At 46.9% G+C, this 15,839-nt stretch overlaps 1 protein-coding gene across 7 annotated transcripts in view; it reads left to right on the top strand.

The window, feature by feature from the left end:
- The first annotated feature begins 1,115 nt into the window (after positions 1–1,115).
- WDR4 (WD repeat domain 4) overlaps positions 1,116–15,839 on the top strand; it is a 47,861-nt gene continuing 33,137 nt past the window's right edge. For 3 of the 7 annotated variants that reach the window (XM_009437397.5, XM_514923.9, XM_063803718.1), the window contains exon 1: positions 13,332–13,517. In XM_009437397.5, coding sequence (XP_009435672.1) covers positions 13,429–13,517 — 89 coding nt within the window. In that variant the 5' untranslated portion in view covers positions 13,332–13,428. Of the gene's footprint in view, positions 1,137–13,326; positions 13,910–15,839 lie in introns of those variants that run through there. The other 4 variants (XM_054675082.2, XM_003949185.5, XM_063803719.1 and 1 more) reach the window with 4 other exon arrangements.

Here is a 15,839-nt window from a genome sequence, read left to right as displayed (position 1 = left end):
CCACAGTCATTTAAATGGATTGTGTAGGGATTCCTGACTCACAGCTAGCGATTCATTGAGGTGGCAAGATAAACTGGCGGAATGAGGCCTTTATCAAAGGCCTTTATCAAAGAGGAGTCTGCAATCAAGTAAATGCAAGGGCATCTGCCACCATCCACCCTGGGAGGCAAAGAGAATAACCTTAGATCTTAGGATAATCATGAGAAGGGATCCTTTGTCCCTAAAGGGAGAAGGAAAAAAAATGCCAAAAGATTTTTTTTTGTTTAAATTTTTTTTTTTTGAGACGGAGTCTTGCTCTGTCGCCCAGGCTGGAGTGCAGTGGCGCCATCTTGGCTCATTGCAAGCTCCGCCTCCCGGGTTCACGCCATTCTCTTGCCTCAGCCTCCCGAGTAGCTGGGACTACAGGCACCCACCACCACGCCCGGCTAATTTTTTGTAATTTTTAGTAGAGACAGGGTTTCACCGTGTTAGCCAGGATGGTCTCCATCTCCTGACCTCGTGATCCACCCGTCTCGGCCTCCCAAAGTCCTGGGATTACAGGTGTGAGCCACCGTGCCTGGCCTAAATTTTTTTTTTTGAGACAGAGTCTTGCTCTGTTGCCCAGGCTGGAGTACAGTGGCACAATCTAGGCTCACTGCAAGCTCCACTTCCTAGGTTCAAGCGACTCTCCTACCTCAGCCTCCTGAGTAGCTGGGACAACAGGCATGAGCCACCACGTCCGGCTAATTTTTGTATTTTTAGTAGCGACGGGGTTTCACCATGTTGGCCAGACTGGTCTCGAACTCCTGACCTCAAGTGATCGCCCGCCTCGGCCTCCCAAAGTGCTGGGGTTACAGGCGTGAGCCACTACACCCGGCCAGATTTTTTTTTCTTCACCACTAGGCTAATTCTGTTGTGTCCAGGGAAAAGGTCATGCTCACCCTTGTGAGATGTGCTTAATAATTCACAGGTTAGTAACAAATTTGGGGATCCTGATCTGGAATTGGAAGATCCACGTCACCCTCCTTCATGGACCTGGAGCTCCCCACTTCCACACCACCACCAGCGGGCACATGCAGCAGATGTTGACATCTTGCTGGAGTTGCAACACTCAAGAAGAAACAGAAAAGACCTCCTCTGGCGTGGTCACCGGCCAGGTTGGTAAAGGTAGGGTACCTATGGTTGAGGGGGCATGAACCATCTTGATTTTTTTTTTTTTTTTGAGACAGAATCTCACTCTGTTGCCCAGGCTAGGGTGCAGTGGCGCAGGGGCAATCTCGGCTCACTGCAACTTCCGCCTCCTGGGTTCAAGTGATTCTCTTGCCTCAGCCTCCCCAGTAGCTGGGATTACAGGCGCCGCCACCATGCCCATCTAATTTTTGTATTTTTAGTAGAGATAGTGTTTCACCATGTTGGTCAGGCTGGTTTGTAACTCTTGACCTCAAGTGATCTGCCTGCATCGGCCTCCCAAAGTGCTGGGATTACAGCCATGAGCCACTATGCTTAGCCATGTTGATGGTTTTTGAAGGAAGTGATTAGGGCCTCGAAAGGTAACTAGGGCAACAATGTGTGAGGCCAGTGCCTAAGACTAGAGGGAGCAGGAAGGTTGGGAAGCCCATGCAGCCTGGTTGGGAGGTAACTGTGGCCTAAACTGTGTTTGGCCAAAGAGAAAGGACAGGGCCAAGTGCAAGAAGCAAATATAAGGTGCTGCATTGAAATAAAGCAGAGGCCAGACAAATACATTATTGTATTTTCCAATCAGCTAGAAAATAGTAGACTAGACTTTTCCGACAGCAGAGGCTGTTCCTCCAGTTAACTCTCTGCCCAGAGTCTTTCTGTGGGCACCATCAACTCTGCCTGTAGCTCTAGCAAGTAGTACCCAGCATTTTAACACAAAACCTTAAAAGTGTATGTTTGTTTATATTCCTTTCTTTGTAGATCACACAAAGTTCTACCTGAACTACTAGAGGCTCCCCCTTGTGTCTCCCAAGGGTCAGTGAAACTTCTTTTTTTTGAGACGGAGTCTCGCTCTGCTGCCCAGGCTGGAGTGCAGTGGCACAATCTCGGCTCACTGAAACCTCCGCCTCCTGGGTTCAGGAGATTCTTCTGATTCAACCTCCTGAGTAGCTGGGATTACAGGCCTGTGCCACCATGCCCAGCTAATTTTTTTGTATTTTTAGTAGAGACAGGGTTTCACCATGTTGGTCAAGCTGGTCTCGAACTCTTGACCTTGTGATCCCCCACCTCGGCCTCCTAAAGTGCTGGGATTTACAGTCGTGAGCCACCGTGCCTGGCCGAACTTCTTTTTAGGATAACTGGATTACAAGAGGATCACTTGGATCCATACTCTGAACATTTAACTCCAAGGTGTTTGGGCCAAAGAGGAAAATAAAAATACTCAAATATCACACCATTCGCATGCATGCCTCAGCTCTGTATTCTGGTATATATAATATATATATTTTTTTCTTTTAGGTTCTTACTCTGTCACCCAGGCTGGAGTGCAGTGGCTTGGTTATAGCTCACTACAGTTTCAAACTCCAGGGCTCAAGCAATCTTCCCACCTCGGCCTCCTAAAGCACTAGGTTACAGGCACAAGCCATTGCACATGGGCCTAAAATTGTGTCTTAAAACACAAGTAATAAGTTCTATTTCTGGCAATATTTGGTCACTAGATATTATGGAAAACTGGCCGGGAGCTGTGAACCCAGGAGGCCGAGGTTGCAGTGAGCTGAGATGGTGCCAATGCACTCCAGACTGGGCAGCAGAACGAAACTCCTTCTCAAATTAAAAAGAAAAAAAGTTATGGAAAACCCTTGGGCTCCAAATCATGTAGTAATTCTGGGTAAAAGGTTACAGGCATAATTTCAAATGACCATATAATCAAGTAAAGGATATCTCTAGGGATCCAAAAAAACAGAGAAGTAGCAAGAAATCACAGGCAGCAGTGCCACCCTGGAAGCATGCACTGGTCTCAGCAGCCAGAGCTCTGGTGTAACAGACTTCAGAGAACATGAGACCTTGGGGCTAGAACACTTGGGAGTGGGCTGGAAACCGCCAGAGGAAGTCGCCACCCTTGCAGGGCTACATGTCAGTGATGGGTGACCCTGGGCAAAGCAATCTGCTAGCAAGGAAATGTGTAGAGCCAGCCTGGGTTTTGAGTGGGGAAAAATGTCTCAAGGCCTATTCTTACTTAAGTTTGAAGTTAAAAAACACATATACTTCCTGTGTTTCAGGACATCTCAACTTTTAAAAAACCAAAAATTGGCCAGGCGCAGTGCCTCAAGTCTGTAATCGCAGCACTTTGGGAGGCCGAGGTGGGCGGATCTTCTGAGGTCAGGAGTTTGAGACCAGTCTGGCCAACATGGTGAAACCCCTTCTCTACTAAAAATACAAAAATTAGCTGGGCATGGTGGCATATACCTGTAATCTCAGCTACTCGGGAGGCTGAGGCAGGAGAATTGCTTGAACAATTTCAATCTATATATATATAGATTGAACCCTAGATTAAATAAAGATCAGATGCAATCAAAGATAAATTTAGAGGCTGGGCATAGTGGCTCATGCCTGTAGTCTCAGCACTTTGGGAGGCCAAGGCGGGCAGATCACCTGAGGTACGGAGTTCGAGACCAGCCTGGCCAACATGGTGAAACCCTGTCGCTACTAAAAATACAACAAAAATTAGCTGGGTGTGGTGGCGGGCACCTGTAATCCCAGCTACTCGGGAGGCAGAGGCAGGAGAATTGCTTGAATCCAGGAGGCAGAGGTTGCAGTGAGCTGAGATCACTCTACTGCACTCCATCCTGGGTGACAGAGCAAGACTCTGTCTCTAAAAAAAAAAAAAAAAATTATAAACCTTTATACTCTATATTTATTGTGAGCTCAAATACTTCAAAATTTGGCCAATGTGATAGATAGGGTTTTCCAGGAAAAAAAAACCAATAGGAAACACATATGTATGATATTTATTGATTTATTTATTTATTGGAGACAGGGTCTCACTCTGTTACCCAGGCTGGAGTGCAGTGGCTCTATCTCGGCTCACTGCATCCTTGACTTTCTCAGGCTCAGGTGATTCTCCTACTTCAGCCTCTCAAGTAGCTGGGACTACAGGTGCACAGTACCACACCTGGCTAATTTTTGTATTTTTTGTAGAGACAGGGTTTCACCATGTTGCCTAGGCTGGTCTGGAACTGTTGAGCTCAAGTAGTACACCGGCCTTGGCCTCCCAAAGTGCTGAGATTACAGGGGTGAGCCACTGTGCCTGGCTGATATTCATAATATAGATATTTATATCTATATCTAGCTCTCTATGTATCTATCTATATTCACTCAGTTGACACTTATAGGGCATAGGTGAGTTTGAGCTATGTGGGTCCACTTATATGTAGCTTTTTTCAACAAATATATTGAAAAATTTTTTGTAGGAATGAAATAATTTGTCAAAACTAGGATGAACCACATAGCCTAGAAATACTGAAAAATTAAGAAAATGGTAAGTCATGAATGCATAAAATATATGTAGACACTAATTTTATCATTTACTACCTAAAATATACTCAAATTGATAAAATATTAAAATTTATAAAAACTGTTTTTTTGTTTTTGTGTTTTTGTTTTTTGACACGGAGTCTTGCTTTGTCACTCAGGCTGGAGTGCAGTAGCACGATCTTGGCTCACTCACTGCAACCTCTGCTACCCGGGCTCAAGCAATTCTCCTGCCTCAGCCTCCCGAGTAACTCGGATTACAGGCACACGCCACCACACCCGGCTAAGTTTTGTATTTTTAGTAGAGACAGGGTTTCACCATGTTGGTCAGGCTGGTAAATTTATTAAAACTTTTATACAGAAACAGAGACCACACATGGCAGCATTCACAGTTGAGAGAAACGTAAAGATGCGGTATTCAATCACAACTGCATAAAACTAATGTTAGCACATACCTCACTACTGGAATCTTTCACAACCACCTCCTGTTGCTACTGTGCTGAGGTCAAGTGCTCTAAGTATCTACTCAAAATGCCGTGTGACACGAGACATTTCCTCGTGAGCAGTTAAGTCGCTCCAAATTGCGTATTGCAGTAACAAGTAGAGGCTGGGTCCAGATGTGGTGGCTCATGCCTGTAATTTCTGCACTTTAGGAGGCTGAGGCAGGAGGATTGCTTGAGCCCTGGAGTTCGAGACCAGCTTGGGCAATAGTGAGACTCTGCCTCTTTATAAAATTAAAAAAAAAAAAAATTAGGCCAGGCGCCGTGGCCCACACCTGTAATCCCAGAACTTTGGGAGGCCAAGGTGGGCGGATCACCTGAGGTTGGGAGTTCTAGACCAGCCTGACCAACACGGAGAAACCCCATCTCTACTAAAAATACAAAATTAGCCGGGCGTGGTGGTGCTTGCCTGTAATCCCAGCTACTCGGGAGGCTGAGGCAGGAGAATCACTTGAACTCAGAAGGCAGAGGTTGCAGTGACTCGAGATTGCGCCATTGCACTCCAGCCTGGGCAACAAGAGTGAAACTCCGTCTAAAAATAAAATAAAATAAAATAAAAAGTAGTGGTGGGGCATGAAGGCTCACCTGTTGGAAGCTGGGCCCTCCGTGGGCTTGTCCAGCAGGAGCAGGAGCCGTTCAGGAAACACATCCTACCAGTGAATGCACACCCTTGTTTCTCTTCCCTTTCTGCTCACCAGGCTTTCAGTGGGCTGGGGCTATTGGCTATCCCCGGCCAGGAGGCTGCTGGTTTATAAAAAGTTAAGACTTATTAAAACTATACATATAGAGACTTACAGACCACACATGATACCATTAGCATTAAAAAGAAATGTAAACAAATGTAAAGCTCGGCGGGCAATGACCCAAAGGCTGAGAAGCACAGCCTGCAGGGGCTCCCTGCTCCTCCCCAAAAGGCTGGGAATATATCTGGGGGCACAGGCCTTACGCTGGCAAAGTGCTGGGCAAACTGGCAGTGTTTGCTAGCAAAGCCCATGGAACATCTAGAAACATCATTGAAATGAATTCAAGAATTCAGCAAAACTGCTGGACGTGTGAACAATTTACAAAAGTCAATTGTATTTCTAGACACCAACAACAAACACAAAATTTTAAAAGGATCCCATGTACACTAGCAAAATCGCCTATTTTTTGCTAAAAATAAAATTGAAAATTTTGTGCATACGCTTTCTGAATAAGATGATAATATTTTATTGTAAGACATTAATAAATCAAGAGGAAAAGGTGCTCCTAAATATTGTAAACGTGAATGTTCTTAAAAAAAATCTAGGCTGGGCACGGTGGCTCATGCCTGTAATCCCAGCACTTTGGGAGGCCAAGGCGGTGGGATTGCCTGACGTCAGGAGTTCGAGACCAGCCTGGCCAACATGGCAAAACCCTGTCTCTACTAAAAATACAAAAATTAGCTGGGCTTGGTGGCACATGCCTGTAGTCCCAGCTACTCGGGAGGCTGAGACAGGAGAATCGCCTGAACCCAGCAGGTGGAGGTTGCAGCGAGCCGAGATCATGCCACTGTACTCCAGCCTGGGTGACAGAGCAAGACTGTCTCAAAAAAAAAAAAAAAAAAAAAAAAAATCTATGCTGAGGCGGGAGGATTGCCTGAAGCTGGGGATTTGGCACTAGCCTGGGCAACAGAACAAGACCCCCGTCTCTACAAAAAACTTAAAAGTTAATGGGTCATGGTCATGCACACCTGTAGTCCCAGCCACTCAGGAGACCAAGATGGGACAATCCACTTGAGCCGAGGAGGTCAAGGCTGCAATGAGCTGTGATTGTACTACTGTACTCCAGCCTGGGGAACAGCCTGGGGACAGATTTAATATATATAAAATACATTCAATTACATTCTAATCAATATCCTAGCAGGGATTTGGGGGGAAATTGATAACCTAATTTATATCTATCTATCTATATATATTTTTGATGGAGTTTTGCTCTTTTTGCCCAGGCTGGAGTGCAATGGTGCGATCTCAGCTCACTGCAACCTCTGCCTCCTGGGTTCAGTGGTTCTCCTGCCTCAGCCTCCAGAGTAGCTGGGATTACAGGCACGTGCCACCATGCCCGGCTAATTTTGTATTTTTAGTAGAGATGGGGTTTCACCATGTTGGCCAGGCTGGTCTTGAACTCCTGACCTTAGGTGGTCTGCCTGCCTCAGCTTCCCAAAGTGCTAGGATTACAGGCATGAGCCACCGTGCCAGGCTCTAATTATAACATTTATATGGAAGTAATAAAGGGCTATGAATACCCAAGGCTTTCTTGGAGGAGGAAGAAGAGAGGAGGAGAAGGGGGAAAATGTGAGGAAAAAAGGGTGAAGACTCGCCCTAGAAGATATTACATCTTAATATGCTATTAGGGTGATTAGGTCTGTGTGGTATTTATTCATGGAGAGACAATTTGACAGTAGAATATAACAGTTCAATGAGAGACCCACACCTATTTAGAAACATAATATGTGTCCAGATGCGTTGGTTCACGCCTGTAATCCCAGCAATTTGGGAAGCCAAGGCGGGCAGATCACTTGAAGTCAGGCATTCGAGATCAGCCTGGCCAACATGGTGAAACACCGTCTCTATCAAAAATACAAAAATTAGCTGGGTGTGGTGGCATGTGCCTATAATCCCAGCTACTTGGGAGGCTGAGGCAGGAGAATCACTTGAAGCTGGGAGAGGGAGGTTGCAGTGAGCTGGATTGCGCCATTGCATTTCAGCCTGGGGGACACAGTGAGACTCTGTCTGAAAAAAAACAAACAAAAAAGACATAATAACAAGTGATGGTGAGGATGTGGAGAAACTGGAACCACAATGTAGTGCTGGTGGGACTATAAAGTGCTGTAGCCACTTTGTGAATCAGCTTGGCCGTCCCCGAAAAGGATTTTTTTTTTTTTTTGAGGTGGAGTCTGGCTCTGTTGCCCTGGCTGGAGTGCAATGGCGTGATCTCGGCTCACTGCAACCTCTGCCTCCCGGGTTCAAGCGATTCTCCTGCCTCAGCCTCCTGAGTAGCTGGGATTACAGGTACGCAACACCATGACCAGCTAATTTTTGTATTTTTAGTAGAAGTGGGGTTTCACAATGTTGGTCAGGCTGATTTTGAACTCCTGACCTTGTGATCCACCCACCTCGGCCTCCCAAAGTGCTGGGATTACAGGTGTGATCCATCACCCAGGCTGGAGTGCAGTGGCGCAATCTCAGCTCATTGCAATCTCCACCTCCCAGGTTCAATCCACCACACCTGGCCAGTTCCTGAAAAGTTTAAATGTTACCGTATGACTCAACAATTCCATTCCCAGTGGAATGTTCACAACACCATTATTCATTATAGCCAAAAGGTGGGAAATCCCAAACTGCCTATCAACCAATGAGTGGATAAACAAAATGTGATATATGTGATATATGCATTCAGTGGAATATTATTCAGCCATAAAAAGCAGTGAAGTACTGACACATGCTACAATATCCATGAACCTTGGAAACCTAATATTCAGTGATAGAAGCCAGATTATATGAAATGTCCAGACTAGCAAAATCCATAAAACAGAAAGTAGATTAATGGTTACCAGGGGTTTGTGGGGAGGGTGAAAGGGGGAGTGACTGCTACTGGGTTTAAGATTTATTTTGTGGGTGATGAAAATGTTATAAAATTGTGGTGATGGATGCACAATTCTGTATATATACTAAAACCCACTGAAATGTACACATTACCACATATCAGGTGGATTACAACAGTAAGAATTTATTCTCACAGTTCTGGAGGCCAGAAGTCTGAAGTCAGGGTGTTGGCTGGGCCACGCTCCTTCTGAAAGGTCTAGGGGAGAATTCTTCCTCATCTTTCTCTTGGCTTCTGGTGTTGCCAGCAATCCTTGAATTATGGCCACATAACTTCAATCTCTGTTTCTGTCTTCATCTGGCATTCTCCTCTGTCTTCTCCCTTCTCTTCTCAGTACACATAACATTCGATTTAGGGTCCACCCAAATCCAGGATGCTCTCATTTTGCGATCCTTAACTTAATTACATTAGAAAAGACCCTTTCCCCAAAAAAAGTCACATCCCCAGTTTCCAGGGGTGGACATACATTTTAGGAGGCCACCTTTCAACCCACTACAACCACCATGAAATTAATGGGTCTTTGTCCATTTTTGTTTTTATACAATTTTTTTTTAACTCAAGGACCATAAGACAATGCTTATGTCGTCTTGCCAGTTTGTAAAAAAAAAAAAAAAAAGTAACTTTTTGCCCATTTTTCTTTCTTTTTTTTTTTTTTTTGAGACAGAGTCTCACTCTGTTACTCGGGTTGGAGTGCAGTGGTGCAATCTCGGCTCACTGCAATCCCCACCTCCTCGGTTCAAGTGATTCTCGTACCTCAGCCTCCTGAGTATCTGGGACTACAGGCACGCACCACCACTCCCAGCTGATTTTTCTTTTTCTTTTTTTTTTTTTTTTGAGACAGAGTCTTGCTCCGTCACCCAGGCTGGAGTGCAGTGGCATGATCTCGGCTCATTGCAACCTCCACCTCCCAGGTTCAAGTGGTTGTCCTACCTCAGCCTCCCAAGTAGCTGGGACTACAGGCGCCCGCCACCATGCCCGACTAATTTTTGTATTTTTAGCACAGACGGGGTTTCACTATGTTGGCCAGGCTGGTCTCAAACTCCTGACCTCAGGTGATCCACCTGCCTTGGCCTCTCAAACTGCTGGGATTACAGGTGTTAGCCACTGTGCCCAGCCTGATTTTTGTATTTTTAGTAGAGATGGGGTTTCACCATGTTGGCCAGGCTGGTCTCAAACTTCTGACCTCAATTGATTCTCCTACCTTGGCCTCCCAAAGTGCTGGGATTACAGGCGTGAGTCACTGTGCCTGGCCTTTTTGCCCATTTTTCTATTGTGCTAATGGAAAGATTCTCAGGTTCCTAATACCTTTTACTCAGGACAGGACTAGAAATACAACACAACAATCCATAAGCTTTTTTTTCTTTTTTCTGAGATGGAGTTTCACTCTTGTTGCCCAGGCTGGAGTGCAATGGGTGATCTCGGCTCACTGTAACCTCCACCTCCTGGGTTCTACTGATTCTCCTGCCTCAGCCTTCTGAGTAGCTGGGATTACAGGTGCATGCCACCAAGCCCAGCTAATTTTTGTATTTTTAGTAGAGATGGGGTTTCACCGTGTTGGCCAGGCTGGTCTCAAATTCCTGACCTCAGGTGATCTGCTCGCCTTGGCCTCCCAACGTGTTGGGATTACAGGTGTGAGCCACTGCACCCGGCCAATCCATAAGTTTCTTAATTGAAAAAGAAAGCCCACACTCACTCTAGGCTAATGTAATCGATGAATTATAAAAATGGCCATAGTTGGGCCGGGCGCAGTGGCTCATGCCTGTAATCCCAACACTTTGGGAGGCCGAGGCGGGCGGATCACCTGAGGTCAGGAGTTTGAAACCAGCCTGACTAACATGGATCATGGATCATGCCTGTAATTTGAGCACTTTGGGAGGCCAAGGTAGGAGAATCAATTGAGGTCAGGAGTTTGAGACCAGCCTGGCCAACATGGTGAAACCCCGTCTCTACTAAAAATACAAAATTAGCTGGGCACGGTGGCTCATGCCTGTAATTCCAGCTACTTGGGAGGCTGATGCAGAATCGCTTGAACCCAGGAGGCAGAGGTTTTGGTGAGCGGAGATCACGCCATTGCACTCCAGCCTGGGCAACAAGAGTGAAACTCCGCCTCAAAAAAAAAAGAAAAAAAAAAGCCATAGTTTTCATGAGCTTGTTGATCTATATCTAGGACTACAAGGAAGATATGCATGCTACAGATATTTGTATCTAGCAGTAGGTGCTACTGTAACATGTGGCATTAGCTTTGGACTAGAAGTCTGGAAAAGCAGTGGGGAAACTGGTAGTGAACACTGGAACAATAGTGAGGAAAACTACGGGAGGTGGACAAATGGTGAACAACTCTATGTCATGGTGAAGGATTTGTAAAATTGTTGCCCTTCAGTAAGATGGGCAGAGAAAAAGGCAACTACTGAACTCTGGGACTTGAAAAAGATCATATCAGTATAATGTTGAGATTAACCTGTGTTTCTTTTGCTTGAATATGTTGAGACACTTATAGAAAAGAGTGTGGTTAAAAACAAACAAACAAACAAACTGGCCAGCAGAATTTAGAGCACACTTTGGGTTGGAGCTGGAGAAAGTATTATTAGACCCAATAGTTGGTAACAAGTTCTCAAAGTAAGTCATAACCTGGGCCAAAGATCAAATTCAGAGTGGCGCTAGTAAAATACGGTCTTAAGAATAATGCTGAAGTCAAGGTGATCTCAATGATTTAAATGTCAACTAGTGGCCAGGCGCGGTGGCTCACGCCTGTAATCCCAGCACTTTGGGAGGCTGAAGCAGGTGGATCACGAGGTCAGGAGATCGAGATCATCTTGGCTAACACGGTGAAACCCCATCTCTACTAAAAATACAAAAAATTAGCTGGGCGTGGTGGCGGGCGCCTGTAGTTCCAGCTTCTCGGGGAAGCTGAGGCAAGAGAATGGTGTGAACCCAGGAGGCCGAGCTTGCAGTGAGCCGAGATCGCGCCACTGCACTCCAGCCTGGGCGACAGTGCGAGACTCTTGTCTAAAAAAATAAATAAAAATAAATAAATGTTAACTAGTATACCCTTTCAGCAATATACAAATATTTATTAAAAATCTTAGAGTGAGGCTTGTTTCAACAAGACTAGTGGGAGTGTTGGCCAGGTGCGGTGGCTCACGCCTGTAATCCCAGCACTTTGGGAGGCCGAGGCAGGCGGATCACAAGGTCAGGAGATCCAGAACATCCTGGCTAACATGGTGAAACCCCGTCTCCACTGAAAAATACAAAAAATTAGCCAGGCATGGTCGCGGGTGCCTGTAGTCCCAGCTACTCAGGAGGCTGAGGCAGGAGAATGGCGTGAACCCGGGAGGTGGAGGTTGCACTTCAGCCTGGGCGACAGAGCGAGACTCCATCTAAAAAAAAAAAAAAAGACTAGTGGGAGTAGCTTCTTGGGCATGGAGAGCAGCTGAATCAGATTCTTGAGAAGCCCATAAAGTTTTTAAGGGACTTGTAGTGAACAAAGCACCACCAGCTGCCAAAATGTGGACAGAACAGTTTAGAGTGAAAAAAGGTCTGTGGGCTCACAATTTGCTAATGACAGGAAGTAGGTTGAGAAAGTTTCTCAAAGGGCACATTCTTCAACATGGCCAAGAAGGTGCTGGAAAAGGAGGGACACCCAAGAGGGCAGAGGCAAGAGCTGTGCTGAGATACAGCCTGGGGAGATAGTCCCAGGAAGCAGAACTCGGGCCTGGTTAAGGAAGACTTCTTATTCTTGTAGGGCCTGAAAACATCTTCCAGTAGGATTTCAGAATTGCTTTGGACCAGTGATTGCTGTGTCTCCTCCTCTTCTCATTTTCACATGCAAGTATTTATTGTGGTTATCTGGTCCCGGCTCACCATCATATGTTGCGTGCATGGGAGAGAAAATTAATCTTTTTAGTTTGTAAGTCTCTGGATCAAGAGGAGCTGCACCTGACAAGCCAATCTAAAACAGACCGTGAGATCCTAGATTTTGTGCCTGATGCTGGGATTGTAAGAGGTTTTTGGGGATCTTGGGATGAACACTGGAAACTAACCATAGTTTGGGTTGAAAATATCACTCCAGTTCGGAGATTTTAAGGCATCTTTGGCTTGTCTAAGTGCAAAGATTCAGTAGGCTTACTTCCAGCGACCTCAGACTTGACGCCACCCGAGACACCCTCACCCATGACCACATCTTGGACATTTTTTTTTTTTTTTTTTTTTGAGAGAGAGTCTCGCTCTGTCGCCCTGGCTGGAGTGCGGTGGGGCGATCTCGACTCACTGCAACCTCCGCCTCCCGGGTTCAGGCAATTCTTCTGTCTCAGCCTCCCAAGTAGTTGGGGCTACAGTCGCACGCCACCACGCCCAGCAAATTTTTGTGCTTTTAGTAGAAACGGGGTTTCACCATATTGGTCAGGCTGGTCTCGAACTGCTGACTTCATGTGAGCCACGGCCCCCGGTTCATTGACTTCTTGAAGGATCATTTACCAGGCATCTAGTAGCCATCAGGTCCTACGTCTCTCCAGCTACCGCGGAAAAAGATCCAGAACCAGCCCTACCCCGTCTAGAGGAAAGGATGAACATTAGGCAAGTACTTGGAATCGTGCGAAGTGCACTCCATCAGATCACCTTGGTGAGTGAACTGCCAAACCCGAAACACCGAAGGCCACCAGCCACAACCGGGAGGACGGTCACAGCACCTTTCACGCATGCTCAAGGCAGGCTCGTCCTTGAGCATGCGCGGTAGGTGGGGGATACGTCATCTCTCGGCGTCTGCGCCTGGCGTCACCGACCGGTGCGGACAGGAAGAGGCTCTGGGCTGGCGCATGTGTATGGCGGTGAGGCGGGCGGGTACATGGCGGGCTCTGTGGGACTGGCGTTGTGCGGCCAGACGCTGGTGGTGCGGGGCGGCAGCCGATTCCTGGCCACCTCCATAGCAAGCAGGTGAGGGGGCCTTGGTCTTGGAACAGGGAGACCAGGCTGCGGGCGCGCGTCGGGTCCTGGCGACCCCGCTTCTCCCGCACCGCCTGGTCGCACCCACTCTGGGGTGACCCGGGGGAACTCCGCTCCAACCCGCGAGTCCTCCGCCGCAGTCTCGGCTGGCCGCGTCTCTGCTCCTGGAGGGTCCGCTTTCGGCGTCCGCTCCCCGGCGCGCTCCTTGCACTAGATGGCTGGTCTGCGGTGTTCTTGCCCGGTTAGCGCCGGGTCGCTTCCGGTCTCCGCGGCGCCGGCGGGGACCGGGTAGGCAGAGCACGTGGGGCGACGCTGACCAGTCAGCAAGGCCCGGCCGAACACGCTCTGCAGAACTGGGAAGAAGCGGGCCTCGGGTCTCCCTGGTGAGAAGGGAGGGGCTTACTCACTGCGAGCTCACTGACCTCCGAGCGCGCTCCCTCTCCTTCAGGGTTGCCTGTTCCCTCTTCCCGGCCTGCATCCACTCACCTGGCCTTAATTGCTCCTTAGGGCTCCAAGTCATCTCCGACACTTACCCAACCCAAGGGTGCACGTGGAGCTCGCAGTGCGCACCTCCCTAGCGGCCCTTCGCACGGCTCGGGTTTTGCTTTCCGTAATTTTATTCTCCTTCCTTAGTGTACCGCCAGTGCTAGGACGACGCCGGGGATTTTTAACTTAGTAAATGTTTGTTGATGAAATAGTCCTAACTCAGGACTCTCGGAGCAATTAGTAGTGCTGTCAGTTTCAGCCCCTCGTTTCCTTTCCCAGGTTATTTGTGATTTCATACTTGAAACGGACGACGTGTCTGTCAGATATACTGTATATTTTTTGTTCGTTTGGTTTCAGAAAGCCAATTCGATGTTAAATTAGGTCTCACAAAAATTGTACTCAGAAACCCGTCACATATCCCAGATGATTTTGTTTTAGAGACTCACGGTCTAATATCTGCCAGAGTGAGCTGTGGATATATTAGACGTGATTTGCTTACCTTCAGTCTATGCATTTTGAGGAAATTCTAGTGGCTGGTGGAGTTTCTGACTTGGAAGACAAGTCCACGGTTCCATATGGAAAGTTTTTTGGTGCACTCACTTTAAAGGCTATAAATATGTACAAGATACGTGCCAGGGGGTGAGGATGGGATAAACCGAAGTTTAGGTTCAGTATGGAAAATGGGTGATTCTTATGTTGGTAAGTGCCTGGGGTCATGGGAACACTTTCAGGTAGGTGAGATATGTTTCTAAATAGTAATGGCTCTTTGAAATTTGTATACAGAATCCCACTGAACGCTCAACAGTATCAGAACATAATTTCTTTTTTTTTTTTTTTTTGAGGAGTCTCGCTTTGTGGCCCAGGCTGGAGTGCAGTGGCGCGATCTTGGCTCACTGCAAGCTCCGCCTCCCGGGTTCACGCCATTCTCCTGCCTCAGCCTCCCGAGTAGTTGGGACTGCAGGCGCCTGCCACCACGCCTGGCTAATTTTTTATATTTTTAGTGGAGATGGGGGTTTCACTGTGTTAGCCAGGCTGGTCTCGATCTCCTGACCTCGTGATCCGCCCGTCTCGGCCTCCCAAAGTGCTGGGATTACAGGCGTGAACCACCGCGCCCGGCTCGTAATTTCTTATAACCATGTCGCATAGATTTTGTGGTGCCTAAAAGAATAGCATATTAATTCCTGTTGAGTATTTATCCCTCATTTGTTTTACTGAACTTTTTTTTCCCCACAGAACTATGCAGTATGACATACTCCAATAAGAGATTAAGCAAGTAAAGTTTGTTAACTGTTCCCTGAAATATTGTATCTAGACAGTTTTCTTGTCAAGTATACAACTTTTAATTTAATGAGTGTGCAAATATTTTTTGTTCCACAGAGAAAAAAAATCAACTTTTTTTTTTTTTTTTTTTTTTTTTTTAACAAAGTGCTCCTTTAAAAATCATTGTTAGGCTGGGCGCAGTGGCTCTGCCTATAATCTCAGCACTTTGGGAGGCTGAGGCGGGCAGATCACCTGAGGTCAGGAGTTTGAGACCAGCCTGGCCAACATGGCGAAACCCCGTCTCTACCAAAACTACAAAAATTAGCCAGGCGTGGTGGCAGATACCTGTAATTCCAGCTACCGGGAAGGCTGAGGCGGGAGAATTGCTTGAATCCAGGAGGGGGAGGTTGCAGTGACCTGAGATCATGCCCTTGCACTCCAGTCTGAGTGACAGAGCGAGACTCTAACTCAAAAAAAAAAAAAATTAGGGCCAGGTGCAGTGGCTCACACCTGTGAGCACTTTGGGAGGCTGAGGTGGGTGGATCACCTGAGGTTGGGGGTTTGAGA

The sequence above is a fragment of the Pan troglodytes genome, chromosome 22 (genome assembly GCF_028858775.2).
Source record: "Pan troglodytes isolate AG18354 chromosome 22, NHGRI_mPanTro3-v2.0_pri, whole genome shotgun sequence".
NCBI classification, from domain to species: domain Eukaryota; kingdom Metazoa; phylum Chordata; class Mammalia; order Primates; family Hominidae; genus Pan; species Pan troglodytes.
This window is presented reverse-complemented; position numbering and strand designations above follow the sequence as displayed.